We start from the raw sequence: 18,258 nt of genomic DNA, 5'->3' as shown, positions 1-18,258 counted from the left end.
AAAAGCTTACTCTATGCAGGACATACAGAGGTAGCAGCTAGCAGTTCTCCTGTCATTACAAAGATGAGCTTTCACAGAGGAAGCAGCAGTCAGCTTACCAGGAGTATCCATATTTGCTAAACAGAAGGAAAGCTGCCCATCACGTATAGCAGAAGTTTGCAGAGCTCAAAACCAGGATGATCTCAGCAGTAATTCAAGACATAACATCACTTGATTAGAAATGAATACAAGTAGGCAATATTCAGTAACTTCCACTTCCAGCTGGACTGGGATGCTAAAAAGTTGACTAAGCTTTCAGGGTGTCTACCATACCAGCTGCATTTGTTTGCTAGCATAAACTGACTAGTTCAAATAAAAATTATCTGAAGGGAACAACTGGACTACCACACAGCCATACATCACCATTATCCTTATATATACACACCTCACCATTGTCTCCTATACTCAGTTAAGAGTCTGCTTGAACTAAGACTTCCAATATTGTGATCATAGTTGTTTATTAATTCAACAGGTTACACCTACTAGTTACAGGGTTACGTCATCAGCTCATGGGTTAAAATGATGACTCTTCTAGCAGTGCTGTGTGCACTTCTCCTAAGCTGGGTGGATCTAGAGAGGAGGAGGAACCTATCTTGGCAGGAAACTCATCTGCCATATAGAAACAGCAAAAAAAGAGGATGGAAAGGAAGAACAAGTGACTCTTACTGAGATCTCAAACACTGGGGACACAATAAAACCTTGCCACACCATTAGCTATTTGTAGATAGATGAGAACTCTGTAGGATGGAAGTCACTACATAGTAGTACAAAGCTAGGTGCTTGAACTACAAAACAAGATCTCAACTCTCCTTCCTCAAACCATTTCTCTCATGCTTAAGGAAGCACTAGCTGGCCATATAGCTAGTAGTCCAATGCCAAGGTTTGCGTAAGAAGCTCAGTACATTCCTATCTCCTGAATGGCAGAGAACATCACATGCTAATTCATTCGTTACAGAAGGGATAGGCAGACCCCATTTGGCCTTTGGTTCTCAAATCACTAGGACAGCTCCTTCCCACGGATGCTACTTTGATGTGTTTTCCCTCCACAGTTTGCTCTCCCTCTAAAGGAATCACTTTAATACCATGCATCCTATCCTGCAAGATAAAAACAAGTCTGGATTTAACATCCCATTGGTGTTGGGTTTTTCCCTCTACTTAATGTGCAGATTGAGTACAAGTGCACACGGTTCATTGTTAGTTCATAAGCAGCACCTTTAGGTGAAGGTCAAGAGAAAAGAATAGTACTTAAAGTTATACATAAAAAAACGCATTACCCACTGCATTGTCCAATTGCAAAGTACAGACACATTAGTGCTCAATGAAAACAATCTAAAAAAAAAAGTCTACAGCATTTCTGCAGGGAGTACCACCTTGATGGAAGTCAAACTTAACTAACACTGGTCATAATACACCTAAGATCACCAAGTCAGACTGTGCATATACACCTGCCCATTCTGAATGAATGAGCTCTGAAGAGTACTTAAAAGGCTGGTATTTCTAGTTTTCAATGAGAAATGAAAAACTAGTAGCTCAAAGGACACTATACAGACAGTACAACAGTATGGCGCTCTCAGATGTTCTCAACACTCCATTTTATTTTTTTCTGAGTTTATATCAAAATGAACATGTGTTTGCTATTATATACAAAATATAAAAGTACCCAAACATTAATATATCCTTTAGCACAGCTCAGATTCCCCATTTCCCACAGTGACTTAGGAACACCTCTATCCACAGCTGCTTTTGCATAAGCAGTATTTCACATGCTTACAGATAAGAGAAACAAAACCCAAAAATAAGTAGTGAGACTAGTTCCTTCTCCAGAAGGAAATCTGCATCTCTAACCTCATTTTCTCAGCTAGGCAAAGACTTCCCCAGGACAGCATAAAGCTCCTTTGACCAAAAAAACCCACCACAAAACACCAAACCAAAAAGAGAGAGAACACCTTTTCAGCTTTTTTCTTGAAATACACCATGCCTCTCACCTCTAGATGCCTCATACATCAGCTGCAAACCAATACAGAAACAAACTAGGACGAACCTGACATCATACTCTCCTCTTCTTTTAAGGATCCCACCAAGGAATTTCATAAATCATTTTCTCTTATACAAAGTCACAGTAAACTATTTCCAAGGAACATGCAAGAATGAGAAAAAGCACGAACAAGACTGCCAGACTGGCCCTTCCCCAATAATTCAGTTTGACTGTGGACTTCCATAGCCTGAAAGAGGCCTCTAAGGGGTTTGTCACACATGCACCACCCAGTCTGTCACTCAACCAAATTAATACACTCTTTGGTGGTCTGAAGCATGACACCTGAAAAAGAAGAACCAGCCCACTAAACTTTTAGATATAGGTCAAATGCCAGAGATGAACAGAAAAATTCATGATGAATGTTTTACCATTTCCCACAAAATATGCTGGGAATTAAAAAAACCCAACAAAACAAACAAAAACAAAAAATCAGACCACCACACACCACAACCAAGAGCTGTTTCAGGCAACAATAAGAAAAAAAATACACAAAAAAAATTAAAATCACACATCTACCTTTTGATATTTGAAACCCCTCATTCACAGTAAATTCTTCATTGCTCAGTATCTATTAACAGGTTTCAGATTAGTTCTAGCTAGACTTCTGTTCTCTATGACGAACAATATCTACACATTCAGATAAATATTTGTTTGATGAAATTGTGATGTGAGATAGGGGAATACTGGACATGAAGGGTTCAAATTGTGCAGCTTGACAATACTGAACAGACCCTGGGATAAGTATTACTGAATAAGTGTGCTGTGGAATGTTTTGTTGTATAACTACATAGTAAGATGAGAAATATTGAGGGGACAGATGGTGAAGGTGAGTGGCTTTGAAACACAACCTATTGAGAATATCCAAAAGCTAACATAAACAGTTATGAAGTCAATGGACAGTCTGAGGCTTCTCCAACGAGCAATTCAGAGATTTAACTGACCTTCAAAGAAACACTCTTCTGTGGAGAAAAGGTAAATTAAGATCTAGATGTGGCCTTAAAATCTAGTCTGGAACAACACACCATTTATCCAACTCATTCCAGCAGTCCTCTTCATGCTAAAAAGTTTTGTTCGGTTGACTGCCTAGCAAGGACAGGCCGAAGCTGCGTTCACCCAAAATACCATGAGTCCAAGTATGAAAGTTTCTTGTACTTTTTCAATAAAGAAAAGGTTAAGGGAATGTGACTCGTATATAAACCCTGTATTAAGTGAATAAAGACAGTATGAAGGAAGTCTCTAATATGAATTATATTCATATAATTTATATATAAAACAATTATTTTCTAACAAGTCATTTTCCAATTTTTAATTAATGGCCTTCTCCAAGACAGAGAAAAAGCAGCCTAGGAATTGGTCTACAATCCTTCATTTATGAACAAACCTGTTTCTTACTTATCTAACACAGCTTTACTAGAATTCAGTGGATGTTGCAGACTACTTAGTAAGTTTTAATGCCACTTAATTCAATGTTAGACCTCTCTTTTTAAGCCCCTACCTCTTCTCCTCCCCACATTAAGCAGCCTTCTATATGAATTCAGTCTGTCACTGAAGGGTTCATTCAAATCAGCTAAAAGAATTTAAGACTCTGAAAAGGCAGCTTTATTCAAGATACCCATGTTACAATATGACCCTCAGTAAGCAAAGGATTTGATCCTTTCCTCAGCAAAAAGAATCCATCTCTGCAAAACACCAGACATAACAGCACATCTCCTTCAACAAACTAGGCTCAACAGGCACACCACATTTGCCTGCTTCACATTTATCACACATCCACATTCACTTGCTCCTTACCCTCTCACCCTCCACAGTAGACTGTAAACACATAGCAGAACAAAGAAACAGCACTAAATAGCATTGTGGGAAGTACAGCACAGTAGCACGGAAAAGGTAACAATGATAAGGGTACTGGACAAAAGGAGCCACCAAAACCAAAGTACAGCAGCTTGGGCCATACTATTTTTCTTAATTACAAACGGTACTTGTTGGTGAAGACAGGTTTCTTGTTCATGCCATAGTATGCTTAAGTAATATAAATATACCTGATTCAATCTTCCATCTCCATTACCTACATTGGTCTTCAACTCCTCCATCTGGGCTGAGAAGCTTACTGAATGGACAGAATTATACAGAACCCTTAAAATTTCCAAGAGAGAATGCTAGCAATCTCTCAGACTAGAGATGCGTGAACCGAAAGCCTTGATTTGCCTGGATCGAAAAACTGTAGAAATATTGAGGTAACATCAAAGCAGTGTCTTATCTGAACAGTCAGCTGTAAAAAGGCCATACCTGCATGTAGTCAAAGCATCGAGTTTGTTTTGCTATTTCACATTTTCTAGGGACAGAACACTGACATCAACTGCAAAGCCTTTGTGTCATCCGTTTCATTCGAGAAGCTGATCATTTTTTTTAATATGTATTTACAACAGGACTCAGCATCAGGCATTATAAACTGGAGCAAACCTTCTACGAAAGAACCTGAGATCAGCTTTAAGCTGTGCAGTGGTTCTTTCATCTATCCTTGCGTCCATCAGTAAGACTGCCCCTTTTCCAAGTTCTTCTAAATCAGACTTACTCAGCGGACAGAAGCCACCAAGGTTACTTTGATCAGTGGCAGAGTTACACCATGTCCTCTGGTGTAACTGTAAGGATTATAGCTTGTGATTTATTATAGTCACAGCAAAGGCATTGCCACTTTCTCCCACAACTCTAGACCTATAGGCAGCAACAGTAGGAGCCAAGAAAGAAAGAGTAAGGACAAAGACACTACTACTAAATTCTTCGCAAACATGCGAGTCCCCTGAAAAAAATCAATTTTTCTTAACAACATATCTTGATTTCACACACCCTTAACCAGTCAACTTACTCTCCTCGGCCTACCACAAATCACAACAGACAACTAATTTCACCAGAGAATACAAATACCCACAAGAACTTTAAAGGTGTAAGGAATACGTGCCTCATGATTACAGTGGACTCTGTGCTTCTCCACAGCACTGGAACAGCACTTTCATTAACAGAAACTGATGTACTTGTTTAATTTACTTGCCTCAGCTTTTTCGTTAAGTGACCAAACAACTTTCTCAAACAGCAGCTCTGGCCTGTTCACACATTCATACTATTTCTGAAGCTCAAGTCTAGGAGCAAGACAGGGATCAGTTCGGTACAACTCTAGCACTCCTGCCAGCTTAGCTGGGTAAGCCATCAAGCCAAAGTTTTGCAAAGTACTACTCCTAGATGAAACACAGATGTCAACAGGAGTTAAACGTACATGATTTTTTAGAAACACAATTCGTCTCCAGGAATAGAAAGACTGCAGGCCTGCTTCTCCTCTCGTACTGGGATACTTAAAAGATTATGAAACAGTGCAAAGGGGGGCTCCTACAATGCTAAATTTAACTCCTTGGCTATTGTGGGCTCTTCCTTAAAATAATTCCATTGCATCCATTATTGCTGTATGCATCTGTCCTAAGCAGAAAGAAATCTGCCTTGCACTTGAAGAACACTATTAGAGAGTTGGCAAAGGTTCTTAGCAGAAGAAACACAGGTTTGCTTTTTGCTTTCCCACTCCCTTCTAGTCTGAAACGTTTTATAAACATGGAAAAGTTGCAACCAGATCTGCTTTCTGATTGCAGATCACCCTTAATTTTCTCACATTTTCTTTTGAGAAAACTACCATGCACTATGGAATGGAGTGCAAACTTTCACTTAGTGTTTGATACCTAGTGAAAACAGATGCTGCCAGAACTCTTCTGCATCCCTGCTCCCCAGACAAGTAGTTTTAGTTCCAATTTCTCATGACTGACTTCACAAAAAAGCATAGCCTACAACAGTAACATTGAAAAAATGTCGTTGTAAGAATATCTAAAAGTCACGGCATAAGGGAAGTTCTGTGTGCATCTGCAAACAGCAGCACATTTTTAGTATGAATGCCAAGTAAGTTAGTTCTAAGTATTCTGAACAAAGTATCAAACACAGCTATCTCCTTAAAAAAACAGGCATTCTGAAGTTTCATCATTTTTGTTTCAAACATTCATTAACAATTTTCATATTTATACTTTATACTACAGATTGGCTGCAAAGGTAAATAAAATGTTTACTAACCTTTAGGAGAGATTTGAAGTTGTCAGCTAAGATGAACCATCCTGTACTACGTAGCAATTACTTGGACTTTCCTGGGCGCAAGTCTTCGCCAAATTCGTTCCTCATTTTTAAAAGTTACTTTTGATATACCATAAAGAAAACTAGAGTTTAAAAATGTCAAGAATCCTAAGGAAATTCAACTATTCTGCCTGGTTTTACCTTACGAAGGCAGCCTAGGTTTTTTCATCTACTGATCTTAATCCAAAACTCACCAAATCACAGAAGTGAGATTAGTTACATGAGAGATAAGTCTTTAAATCAGGATTTTCTATTGTATCACCTAGAAGAGAAATACTACTAGGTAGAGTTTAAAGCAATATACAGAAAGTGAAACGGAGCTATATGCTACTATGTCAATAGAAGAAGTTGTTATATATTCAAATGAAAGTCAGTATCACTTGAAAACACAAGCAACATTAATAGCCACACAACCCAGGAACCCTCCAAATCTTTTAATTTTGCTTCCTCCCTTTACTATCTTCTCTTCTATATGTATTTCTTATCCAAAATTAATTTTCTTCCATTGAAGCCAACACTGTCAATAAGATAGACTCTTCTGAGAAGGTGATCTTAGAAGGCAAGTAGATTTGTAACAGTTATCTGTGAAACACCAGAACACTTTAATAGTAATCTGCAGACTTGTAAGTGTAACAGACACCTTCTTGTCTTTTATACAGCAAGTTTAACTTCTTAACAATGAAATTTCCTGCATAAAATTCCATATAAGTTTTAACGCCCGAGAGATTTAGAAGTCAAGAACAAAGGAACGTCAATGGAATAGAATTAAACTCTTAAAACTGTGATTTGCATAAGCTTCCACTTGCAATATACGCAACTGCTAAGTCTCCCTGAATTAACATTTCAAAAACTCAACTTGTGGCGAATATAGTAAGGATTATCCTCCTAGCAGTTGTTTTGTAACAAGTATCATAGAAAGACCAAATTACTAGCCAGAGATGTCACTTTCAAAAGCCTCTCCCAATAATAAGAGCATAAGATATTAAACAAGATCTACCTGAAAGTTTCAAGATTACTTTTTTGTTGTTGTTGTTTTTTTGCCACATCAACCACTCCACAAAGTACTGGAGTGTCCTCATCTTTCAGAAAATAAACCAGATCTGAAAGCAACATCTACTGATCTGGTATCATTATCAGCTTTCCATGAAAAATAAGTTTAGAACTAATGCCCAGGCACAGCCACTTGAGATGCTCAGAGTAACATCACAAAACAAAACCAGAGAAGTTGGATAAGAAACCAAACTCTTCAGGGTTTGAAGAGCCCCAGGAAATAGACAAAAGTCAATTCTACCATTTACTGACAAAATACTAGGCTGGCTTGGCAAAAAGTTGATACAATTCCACAGCATTTTGAAAGCAGGTGCAAGCAAAACATTTTACAGCAAGAGCCACATGAATGAGGTTACGAGCACCAAACCCAAACTGACCCTTCTTTTCACATACAACACTGTCAGAGAGAGCAGGCACAACATGCACTTATGCATTAGTTTATCTTTTACGTAAGCTCAAAGAGTAGTTTAATTTCAATGGTCTAAGATGCTTTAATAAAAGTCCCATAGATATTTATCTGCATTTTAGACAGCTAAATGCATAAAAAACTTCCCTCAAGTGACCTTATGTAGGTTAGATATGGAAGAATTAGCTCAATTCTGATCTGTCTTTGAACATTTTATGCCACATGTGTGGAAAAACTAAAGCGCTTAATAGCTATTTTAGAGCTCTCAATAAGAAATCATTTGAACATTATGGATGATATAAGTGCCAACTCTCTTCTGAGGTTTTCTGCTTACCACTTATCATCTGTATTATTTTACCTGGTCTAAACTCAACACCAACACCTAGTTTTAAGACTCCCCCAATTACATACACCTCCTCTGTTCTCAGATTACAGTCAGACAAATATTGTAAGTGCTGATATTGGGTGTACTTGGTGACAAATATTTTTCAAGGTCACACACATAGTAGCACTTTATTTTGATTTAATTTCATTCTAGGTAATGAACAATTAAGACAATGAACATTAAGCTCATTGTGCATCATTCCCTGCAAAGTTAAAGATGCCACCCAAACATGCAAATAACTGCCCTTTTGTTTTCTTACAGTAACTATGAAAATTATTGAGATAGGTGTAGTGCAACTCCACTGAATTGTAAAATGTTTTATGATGATAGTTTGAAGTTGAAAATAACTGAGTTTTTCACAATCAAATCACTCTCAGCCAACAGAAACTTACCTACAGCCATCTAAAAGACAGAAAAAACTCAGTATCCAATCACCTAACTGAAAGGTTTTTCTTGAGATACACTATTATTTTTTAATAAAAATGTATGAATCAGTTCTCTTTCTATAAAGACAACAGACAATACACCCACACAAGCATAAGAGCCAAAGGACTCACTCAGATGATGTTTAAGCTTAGGGAAGCGTCTAATAGATGCCAGGTTTCTTTCCCTTCCCAATAGCAATCAGTCTTTATTGGCCTGTCTTGTCTGTTCCTGCCTGTCCTACAGACCTACCATATTTTCACTGCAAATGCCCATTTGAGAAGTAAGACTTCAGTGAGCATGTGCTGAGCATATGGGCAAGGTAATTCCCTGCTCAATCCCACATTACTTAGAAGAAGCGGCCTGCCTCTCTTCCTATCAAAGGAGCTAGCCCACAAAACCTGCTGTTCACTTCTTCCTACTCGCCCTATTCCTATTTGTTATATGGCAAAGCCCCGGGGCTGTGAGGAAGGAGGACACATGAAACGTGAGTGCCGCTGACACAACAATTCTTCAGAAAACCCACTTTCAGGATTTCCACTGAAAAGAACACTAATATGAACAGGCCGAGAACTGGCTTAATTGAACTCTCAAGCGACACTGGGCTACCAGACCTTTGACTGGGCAGACTAACCTAGGCAAAAAGGGCAGAAGAGAACAATTTCATACCAGTTCCAGCTGGATTAACTTTTTAAGAGCAACATACTCAACACAGTGATCCCACATGCTCTATAGGAAAGTTCACACATTCAAAATGGAGTTTTCTTCCAAGGCAAAAAGTTCAGCATGGATTTCTTTTCAGTATTATTGCTATCTGCATAGCTGAGACATTCAGCTTTATCAATGAGCATGGCAGGTGAGTTTTAACTCAACCACTGAATTTGACAGTCAGAAAGTTTACCCCAGAAGGCTGACAGACCTCCCCTATTAAAAATCATCGGATTTCAAGACTGGGGGAGGGGAATCTAATACATATTAATAGAATTACACACCATATCAATACATAGGAAAACTTATGTATGTGTCTAGCAGTTATGGCCAGAAGTTAACCACAGAATATGAGTATGAGTAGTCCCAACAGTCACACTATACTGTATCTAATTTTAGCCCACCTGCGTACGTTCACCACCTCCAAGAAACAAGACTGGAGTAGTTAAGAGCCACTGGACAGCAATGAAACCATTGCAAATGCAATGTCCTTGCTGCTTACTGTTCTTCACAAACACTAAATCCTTTACCTCCCCTCCCCCAAAGAGCACAAAACAGAATTAAGAACTATTCTGCTACCATAATGTAATGAATAATGTTCAAAAGGGAAGAAAAAGAAAAAAAAAAACAAAAAACAGCCCACTACTATTTCTGCCCTGTAACATCTAGCAGATCCCAATCTAACAGTGGGATCACTCCTTACAAGGCACTGTATACATGCCCGCACACGAGTACATAAATCCTCTACTATCTATAGAAAGAAATACATGCACGTGTATACACCCCACAGGCCTTCCTCAATCATTTCGAGAAAAATGCAAGTCCTCAAGGACCTTTAATGCACTCACATCCCCAAACTAGCTTTTTGCATAATTTTTCATTGCTCCTGATGAGAAATTAAGACAGCAACATCATGATTTTTCTTTCTGATGTTAGAATCTCCACTGCCCATGTCAGAGCAGCCAAAAATTGAATGAGCATGAATCACCATGTACCCTTAGGTAGTACATTTTCCATTTGCATATGCTTTGTGAATAGAAAATGGTAAATCCATTCCCAAAAGTTACTTTCACATTTTAAAGAAGCTCCCAAGTAATTCAGGATTAAAAAAACAGAATGCTTTGAAATTCAAACTAAAGCACAACAGTATTTCATGCATAATCATACTCTCAACTAAATTTAGTGAAAACTTATTAGAAAACAATACACAATAGGTCCAGCATTCACTGCACAAAGTTTGTTGTTGTGTGGCAGTATCACCTCAACCTAGCATCCGTTTCAAACCTCAGTATACATAAATGAGAACAACTTGCTTTATTACCAAACAACTACAGTCAAACCTTAGCCCTGCAGGAATCCCAGGCATCCCAATGTGCACGATTACTTCTGTGAGGTTAGCATAAAGCCTCACCTCGTCAATTCTCTGTTAAACATACATGTGCTACATTGAACAAAACATGTAAAATCGCTTTGTGAAGAAAACATGCTAGAAAACAAGGTATCAACAGATTACAGCAGGGAATGCCAAGATTTGAGTTTATCCTCAAATGTCTTGCAAGCTTATTATACCAGCTTGCAAGGTATATGCTTAAGGGAAGCCAGTTTTTCTGTGCTGCATCCCATATAGAAAGATTATACCAAGGTGAAACCCAGAATTGCTCAATAAGGGATGTCTGGGAACGCAAAGGTGGATTAACAGTTGTATATCCAGTTGCAAAGAAACTGCTCTTACCCTTCACCTAATACTTACTGTTGACTCCCACATCCTCAGCTACTCCAGAACCTCTCATTCTCAGGTATGTGAATCCCAGTATCAGAAAGAACAAGCATGCAGCAGTTAAGAGGAACATGGACAGGTAATGTGCACTGAAGCCTCCAGTGGTGGATACCTCCTCTCTTTTGAACTGTTGGAGAAGCTCCTCCTCGGGCTCTGAGAGATTCTTCTTGTAGGTGTTTTTCAGGTAGGTATGATTTGAACCCGTATGATTGGAGTGGTTGAGTCTAAGGGAGGAGGTGGTTCCACCCGGGGGAAGGCTATTACTAGCTGAATAGATCCTGGATTCAACATTATAGCTACCAGCAGCACCGCTGAGAACATGATTATTGGTCGCTTTCCTAATGGTGCCTGGAGGGTCAGTGATTTTACTGCTGTCCACGTCCGTGAGCGGTGCTGGCAGCAACGATACTGTAGGGGGTTTCTTAGGTAGGCCAATGCGGTATCTGGGGTTGGGAGGACTAGAGTCCAGATTTTCACATCCTCCTCCTCCCCTCGCCACCGCCTCCTCCTCCTCCTGATTTCTGCCCCTGTCTAGACTCCCGGCAGCAGCCGCCTCCGCCTCCGCCCTGTCATTCGTTACGACTACACCAGCACCACAGCCTCCGCCAGCCCTTTCTTGGCCCGTCTCCATCACGCCAGCGCCGGCTGCAGCACATTTGCTCGTTATGAATGGAGCAGGAGACTTGCCGAGGCTCCGTCTGGGCCGGCGAACTGCAGGCTCCTCCTTCGGTACCTGCTGCTTGGCCCTCGCCCCCGCCTCCTCCTCCTCCGAGTCGGAGTACTTGTCCCTGCTGCCGCCGTAGGAGAGGAGCCGGTTACCGTTCACGGTCCGGTTCTTCCACCGTTGCTGCTCGCTCTCCTCCTCCTCCTCGTCCTCCTCCCCTCCTTCCTCGTCGCCGTCCCCGGGCTCCCCCACACCTTGAGCCGCCGCCGGTCTCCTGGCCGCCGCCCCCCACCAGGCGCTGGGCTTCCGCCTGGCCGCCTCCTCCGGCGGGGAGCTGCTACTCACGCCGCAGGCGCCGTGGGGGGCGGCGGGCCGCAGGCCGCGGAAGAGGGGTGAAGCCCGCTCCCTCCTGACGCCGGCGCCGGCCTGGCTCCGGGGACTGGTTTCCACATCCGACTCGTCCGAGCTGAAGCCCAGCAGCACTTTGCCGCCCCCGGCAGGGGGTGCTGCGCGGCTCCGGCTGCTCCCGGCGGCAGCCCCGTGGAGGTAAGGGTGCTCGGCACCCACCAGCCGCGCGCCCACGCCCGGGGCCGCTCGCCCGGGGCCGCCGCCCGGCGCCGCTCCGGCCCCCGTGTTATTGTTGTTGCTGTTCCGGGTCTTGTTGGCGCCGCTGCGGGCCCCAGCCCGCTCATCCTCGCGCAGCTTCTTCAGCTTCTTCAGGTAGACGGGCCGGGTGCTCTCAGTGACCGGCCCCGGGGAGAAGCCGAAGCGCCTTAGCTCTGAGAAGAGCTCCTCGTCCGTGAGCTGCGCGGCCGTCGCCATTTTCCGCTCCCCCGCCGCCGCGGCGTTTCCTACCCACGCGCCGCGCCGCGCTCCCCGCCGGAACTGACGCGTGCGCACTCGGCTGTGGCCTAGACCTGCCTGTCACCCCGCGGGCGCCGCCCGCCGGGGCCGGGACCAGACGGGGGATGGGGGGAGGGGGGGAGGGAGGGAGAGCGGGACGGGGCGGGGCTGCGCGGCGCCGGCGGCCCCTCCCCCACCCCGCCGCCCAGTAACGGTTGGCGCGCGGGGGGTCGGCGTCGGCGCGCGGGGTACCTCGAGCCGCTGCTGCTAGAAGCCGTTCGCTCGCGCGGAACCTCGTGCGGGGGCGGGGCGGCGCGGCGGGTCCCCCGTCGTCGTCGTCGTCCCCCCCACCCGCGCCGCCGGCCTCGGGGCGGGGTTTTTGAGGCGGGGGGTCGCGCCGCGGCAGGCGACGGCGAGGAGAGCACCCTCGGGCGGGCGGCACGCCGCCACCGCGCGCCTGGCCCTTGGAAGGCGTTTCCGGCGGGGCCGGGACGCTCCCGCCGCAGGGCTGGGGACCCGCGCTGGCAGGTGCGAGAGCCAGCGGCGGCTGGGTCTGGCGGCGGCCGTTCTCGGGGCCGGAAGGGCAGGTCCAGTCAGCAACGCGCTGTTTCACGCACGCCTGTAAACGCGCGTTCGAATGGGGTTGCTCGCCGAAAGGCCTGACTGGGGATAAGCTGCAGGGAGATGTGTCACACCGAACACCAAACGTCCTTTACCGCCGCTTCCAGGTTACGAATTTAGACTAACAATGGCCAAAACCAGCCAAAAAGCCCGTGTGCGCGGCTTTCTTGGGCCTTTCCCCAAGGTGGCAGGCAACGGCTCGCTTCCTGCCGTGGGCTGGGTGAATTTTTCTCTTTCAGAAGTCAGACATCAGGACAACGCAGCTCTAAGGAGACAGGTGAAGTGTAACGACATGAATGCTCTGGGAAGCTGTGTCCTCACTGTCAGTGGCCAAGCACCACCCTTATTAAGTTTGCAACTGCCTGGATGTATTTTGTTCTTTTCTTTGGGAAAATACAGTCTTTAAAATAATGTTTGAGTTGAAACTCTATATGTCTATGTGCTTGTCAAAATGATTGTGCCAATATAAAGAGATGTCACGCTGGCATTTCTCGGAGCATGAGGTGTGCGCTGCCCTTGCTGGATTAGCCCTTTGGCTACAGAACCTCATGTGGAGGCTTCAAAACCTTCTGACCTTGTGTCTCTATCTGTCCACCCCAAATGACAAAACCCTGGGCTTACCTACTGCTTATCACATCATAAGTGCAGGAGGCTGAGTTTCTGTTTTGACTTAACTCTGAGTGGCCTTCTAACACCACATGCAGAAGTGCAGCCCAGAAACAAGACCCAACTGCAGGAACAGTTGTACATTCCCCCTCACAGTCTGCTGCAGTGAGGATAGCGTGGATGTGCCCTGCTAATGTCAAAACTGAAGTCGCTGATCTTGCTGTTGAAGAACATTTGCAGAGCAGGAGTTAATGTAGCCATGAGGCAGCTATGTGCTGAAGATCAAGCCAAGCCTATAGAGCTCGAAGAGTGGCCTGAAACCATCTTTCATGATGATGGTGAACGGTGGTGATTAACTCCTGTACCCCACCCTCCATTTCTGACCAACCACACCTGGGAACATACAACCCATCCTGTTGTTCATCTAAGCCTTCTTTAACACAGCTCTTGCAGGCTGAGAAGCACTAGGCAAGAGCCTGTATTACTGGTGTGCTCTACACGGTGCCACTGTGCACAGGCTCCTCGTTTCCCTGGCACGGGAACCATTTTGCACACAGCAGTGTTGTGCATTGGAGCAATACACAGAACTCCAGCTGTAAGGAAGATTACCCTCGACGTGAACTTGATTGCACATTAAACCGCTAACGTAAATGCACCTGCTCTGACCTATCTCCCCATCTATAGTAGCTAACTGATATCCCAAATGCCATGAGAAATGCTTCCAACATTCCACTCCTCCTTCTCTGTGGGAAGCAGCCCACACCTTCCACCAACTATTTGGGATACGTGTTTGAATATGCCCCGCAATGTTCTTGTGCTTACCTCCAGCTGCCTATGACACTGGCCAAACCAAGAGTAGTCAGTCCCAGACCAGATGCCATTCTGACAAGCGCCCACTTGGGCACCTTCCCTCTGTTAGAAGAATGTGTGTTGTCCTGCAAGAGGTGAAGATCCTGTGATCTAACCAATGAAGCTCACATGTTCTGTCTGTTTATTACAACAGGGGCATGAGTTGGTTTATAAACCTGTTTACTTAGCAGCGGGAGGGCAGTAAATACTATAAGTTGTTAACAATTGAATCATCTCCTGCAGAACTACAGTGTGTAGATACACAGAACAGCTGACTGAAAAGTCTGTATGTTCCAAGTCATGCTTTAAAATCTGTGTGCCAAAATATTTTGAAATGTTTCAAAAATATGTCTTCTGGTTGATACTGAAGTAAAGATACTTCTACCACCAATCCAAAATCTTCACATTTCTTTAAAAGTATACATTAGTATCAATAATATCAATACGTCATTAATATCAATACCTCCATGTAGTAGATTTTTAGGAAGATGCTTTTTTACAGGTAAATGTTGACTGCAGGGAGTGTGGAGACTGTTCTTCATCAGGAGAAAACTGTCTGTTGGGTTTTGAGTGAGACGTTTTGTATTTTCCCTCTCATCCTTAGAAGACTGGTGTTCTCAGGAAACTGCCAGTGTCGTCGGGTGAAATGGTGTTCTTCTGGAAATTAACAACCATATTTCTGGCAACCTTATTGGACTGGGATTTGGAGTTGTATCTTAATACCTCTTTAACCTTTCTTTCGTGATTCCAAGTTTATGTGATGTTTATGCATTTTTGTAAGTTCTTAGAATCTATGACTGACAGCTGCCTTTCTAGGGTTAGCATGTCTCTTACTGCAGCTTCCTCTAGCAACTAACGCAACCCGGTCTCTATACAACTCTGTGTTGCGTACCTGAAGTGTTTAGAAATCATGAATCACATCTGAAAGATAGATGATCCTCTTGTAAAACTCACAATATTGTAAATGCTGATGTCTTTCTATTTACCTTTTGATTTTTGAGCCTTAAATTATGCTCAAATTACATTCATATTCTCTTGGGAATGTGGTGTTAATGAACGTGAATGTTAGTGATGAGTAGGAATGTGCTTTTCCTTTCTTTTTTAATAAAAGCGGAGATTGTCACACAATCACAGAATTCCAAGAACTAGTACAGTTACTCTTTAAGACAGTATGCATGGGAAGAAATCACTCCTAACTATGAAAACAAACTGTATTAATCTATTTTTAAACATATTTACTCTGGCTTACCCAGTTGTTTCAAATATTACATGATAAATGTGAAATAACTTTCTGCTTATAAAACTGAATGGGCTTTTTACTAAGAAAAATAATTTTTAAATGTTACAGTTGCTGCCACCATGCTAGTTCTGCGTGAACAGACTCACTTGCACATCCCTCTGCTAAGTTCTTATTTCTCCTTAAAACATCCATGCGAGTTTTTGTAATGAGAGTGAATCCATCTTTGTTAAAGGTAACAGTGGTGTAGTGGTAATAACGCATACCGTTTGTTTATGTATTGACCATGCCGTTCTGCAGGGGAGCCTGTGTGTTTTGCTGGTATGTCTTTTGCTGTTAGGTTTTTCTTTCCTGAGGGCATCCCGTTAATGTTCAAAAGGCTTACGCTGTCTCTTGCCTTTGCATTGCTGCTTATTTGTGGCTAGGATGTGGCCACCCGAAAGGTATCTCATGCTCGCCCTTCCTATGTGGCGCTGGACTGCTTGCACCCTGCAGCAGCGTGAGCACAGTGTGCTGAATACCCTATGTCCCCCGAAGAGGCCACGTGTTTCCAGATTACAGTTCTTGCCTAAGTGTCCCACAGTGGTACCACTCCCACAAAGTGTGTGATGACCTGTTGTGACTGTGCAGTTCTTGTCACTAAAAATGAACCATCTTAGTTTAGAAGTCTGAGACTTCATTAAGGCAACAGAACGCCCTCCTGCAGTTAATCCTTTGCCTTTTAGATAATCTATACTGATCCATAGAATAGTGTGTTCACAATTGGGTGTTCATTCCTAATCACGTCGTATAATTCCTGGCTCACTTTATTATGTCTGTGTGCCTGGGCACTGGTCATTTTAATGGGACTGTTGGAGGCATTACTGCTGACTCTGAATGTTGAAAAAAAATCCACAAAGCAGAACTCCAAATCCTTAAGACTGGCTTAAAAAACTGTATTTATTTTAAAAGGACAGTTTATTTATGTATGAGCTTTTCACTACAATTTGCTTTATGTGTTCAGTTCTTTTCTCAGGAACCAGAGTGGATAGGTATATTTATTTTAAAACCTGAACCTGAGCTGTCCAAATCCCCAGGAACTGGGCTTAAAGAAGAATGCCAGCTATCGGAAGACAAGAGATTTCATGACAAAGTGTGACAAGGAAATAATAAGAAAAAATAGCTAATAGGAAAAAAACAACAGAGACAAGTGCTTTTGGAATAAAACAAATCAACAATAGTGACTAAAAGTTGATGTTTGTTATGGTAGTCAATTTTTACCTTCCAGCCTCTTTTTTTTGGGAAGCTAGCAGAAACATTGTAGTTACAGAGAGGCAAATGTATGAAATCATTAATTCAGATGAATGGTTAAGGGGCCCTCTTGAAGCTACTCAGAGAGAATGAATAAATCTCATAAGTGGGACAGTATCAAAATGTCATTCAGTTGTTGGTCCCTAAAACCTTCATGCCCTGTTATCTTATGTCTCAGACTAATTGTTGCTAGAAGACTACTGCATGCTGTAACAGACAGTTCTGACTGGGTGACACATGAGTTGTGGAAGTCATTCTCTAAAGGGTTGCGGTAGATTACACCAGAGTTGTTTTGTTTAAATTTGAAAAGGAAAAAGTGAAGCTGAGCTTGGTAGTCACGTCAAGTATGTTTCGTATTGGTTCACTACCCTTAACATACAGCAATTCTGGCTAGGTCAAACACATATTTGCCACCCAGAATTGGTGAAGGTACTTCTACATATGTGTAATACCCTACCAGCACAGTTGTGGCCAAAAGTCATGGCAATACACTACTCTGGCTTTTGAGCGTCTAGTTTCCTATCCCTTGCAAATATTTTCAAGGTCTAAGGAATGATAAAAACTAGAGGTGCATCCTTCATCGCAGGAGAATACTGGGAAGGGTTCCCATCTGTCTGAAATCCACAGAACACTGATAACATGGGGATGCCTCATTTCCTGCATTCCTGTACCATTCTTACTTAGGAAGATACCTGTGAGCACCATGCAGGATACAGACATGTTGAATATATACCTGATGAGATTTTTTGGTGATGTCCTGAACAACCTTTAATATGGGTGTAGACATGGCACCCTAGACTGGGACCTTGATAGTGTTCGGCAGCAACGTGAAGAGCAGTGTAGACATAGCCACAAAGAGCTCATTGTTTACAGTTACATCCCTGACTTTGATCTAAGGCTAATGTCTTGAAAACTTACGTTTATTTCATTCATCTAATAATGTTTAAAAGAAGAGCCATCATTCATGGAAGAGAAAAAATGAAGTTTACATTTTACATTTTCATTTAAGGCTAATTGTGTAATGCATTTCTTGTGCCACAAAGCTCTAATTTCAGTTTATTCCATGAAAAAGCAGAGCATGAATACACACAATAGACAAAAATAATCAAATCAAAGAAGTTCAGAATAGGCCCACCATTCTGTTTTCCATCCATGTCATTTGGCTGC

General features: G+C 42.8%; 1 protein-coding gene across 1 annotated transcript in view; it reads right to left on the bottom strand.

Moving 5' to 3' along the window:
• The window catches only part of LEMD3 (LEM domain containing 3), a gene marked incomplete at its 5' end in the record, with an annotated part of 51,691 nt that extends 39,224 nt beyond the window's left edge, over window positions 1–12,467 (bottom strand). The window contains 2 exon segments of the mRNA XM_082014262.1: window positions 10,937–10,947; window positions 10,950–12,467. Coding sequence (XP_081870388.1) covers window positions 10,937–10,947; window positions 10,950–12,467 — 1,529 coding nt within the window.
• Between the last annotated feature and the right edge of the window lie 5,791 nt (window positions 12,468–18,258).

The sequence above is a fragment of the Phaethon aethereus genome (genome assembly GCF_964289735.1).
Source record: "Phaethon aethereus genome assembly, chromosome: 1".
Classification (NCBI taxonomy): Eukaryota; Metazoa; Chordata; class Aves; order Phaethontiformes; family Phaethontidae; genus Phaethon; species Phaethon aethereus.
Note: the sequence above shows the minus strand (reverse complement) of the source record. Positions and strands in the feature narration are given on the sequence as shown.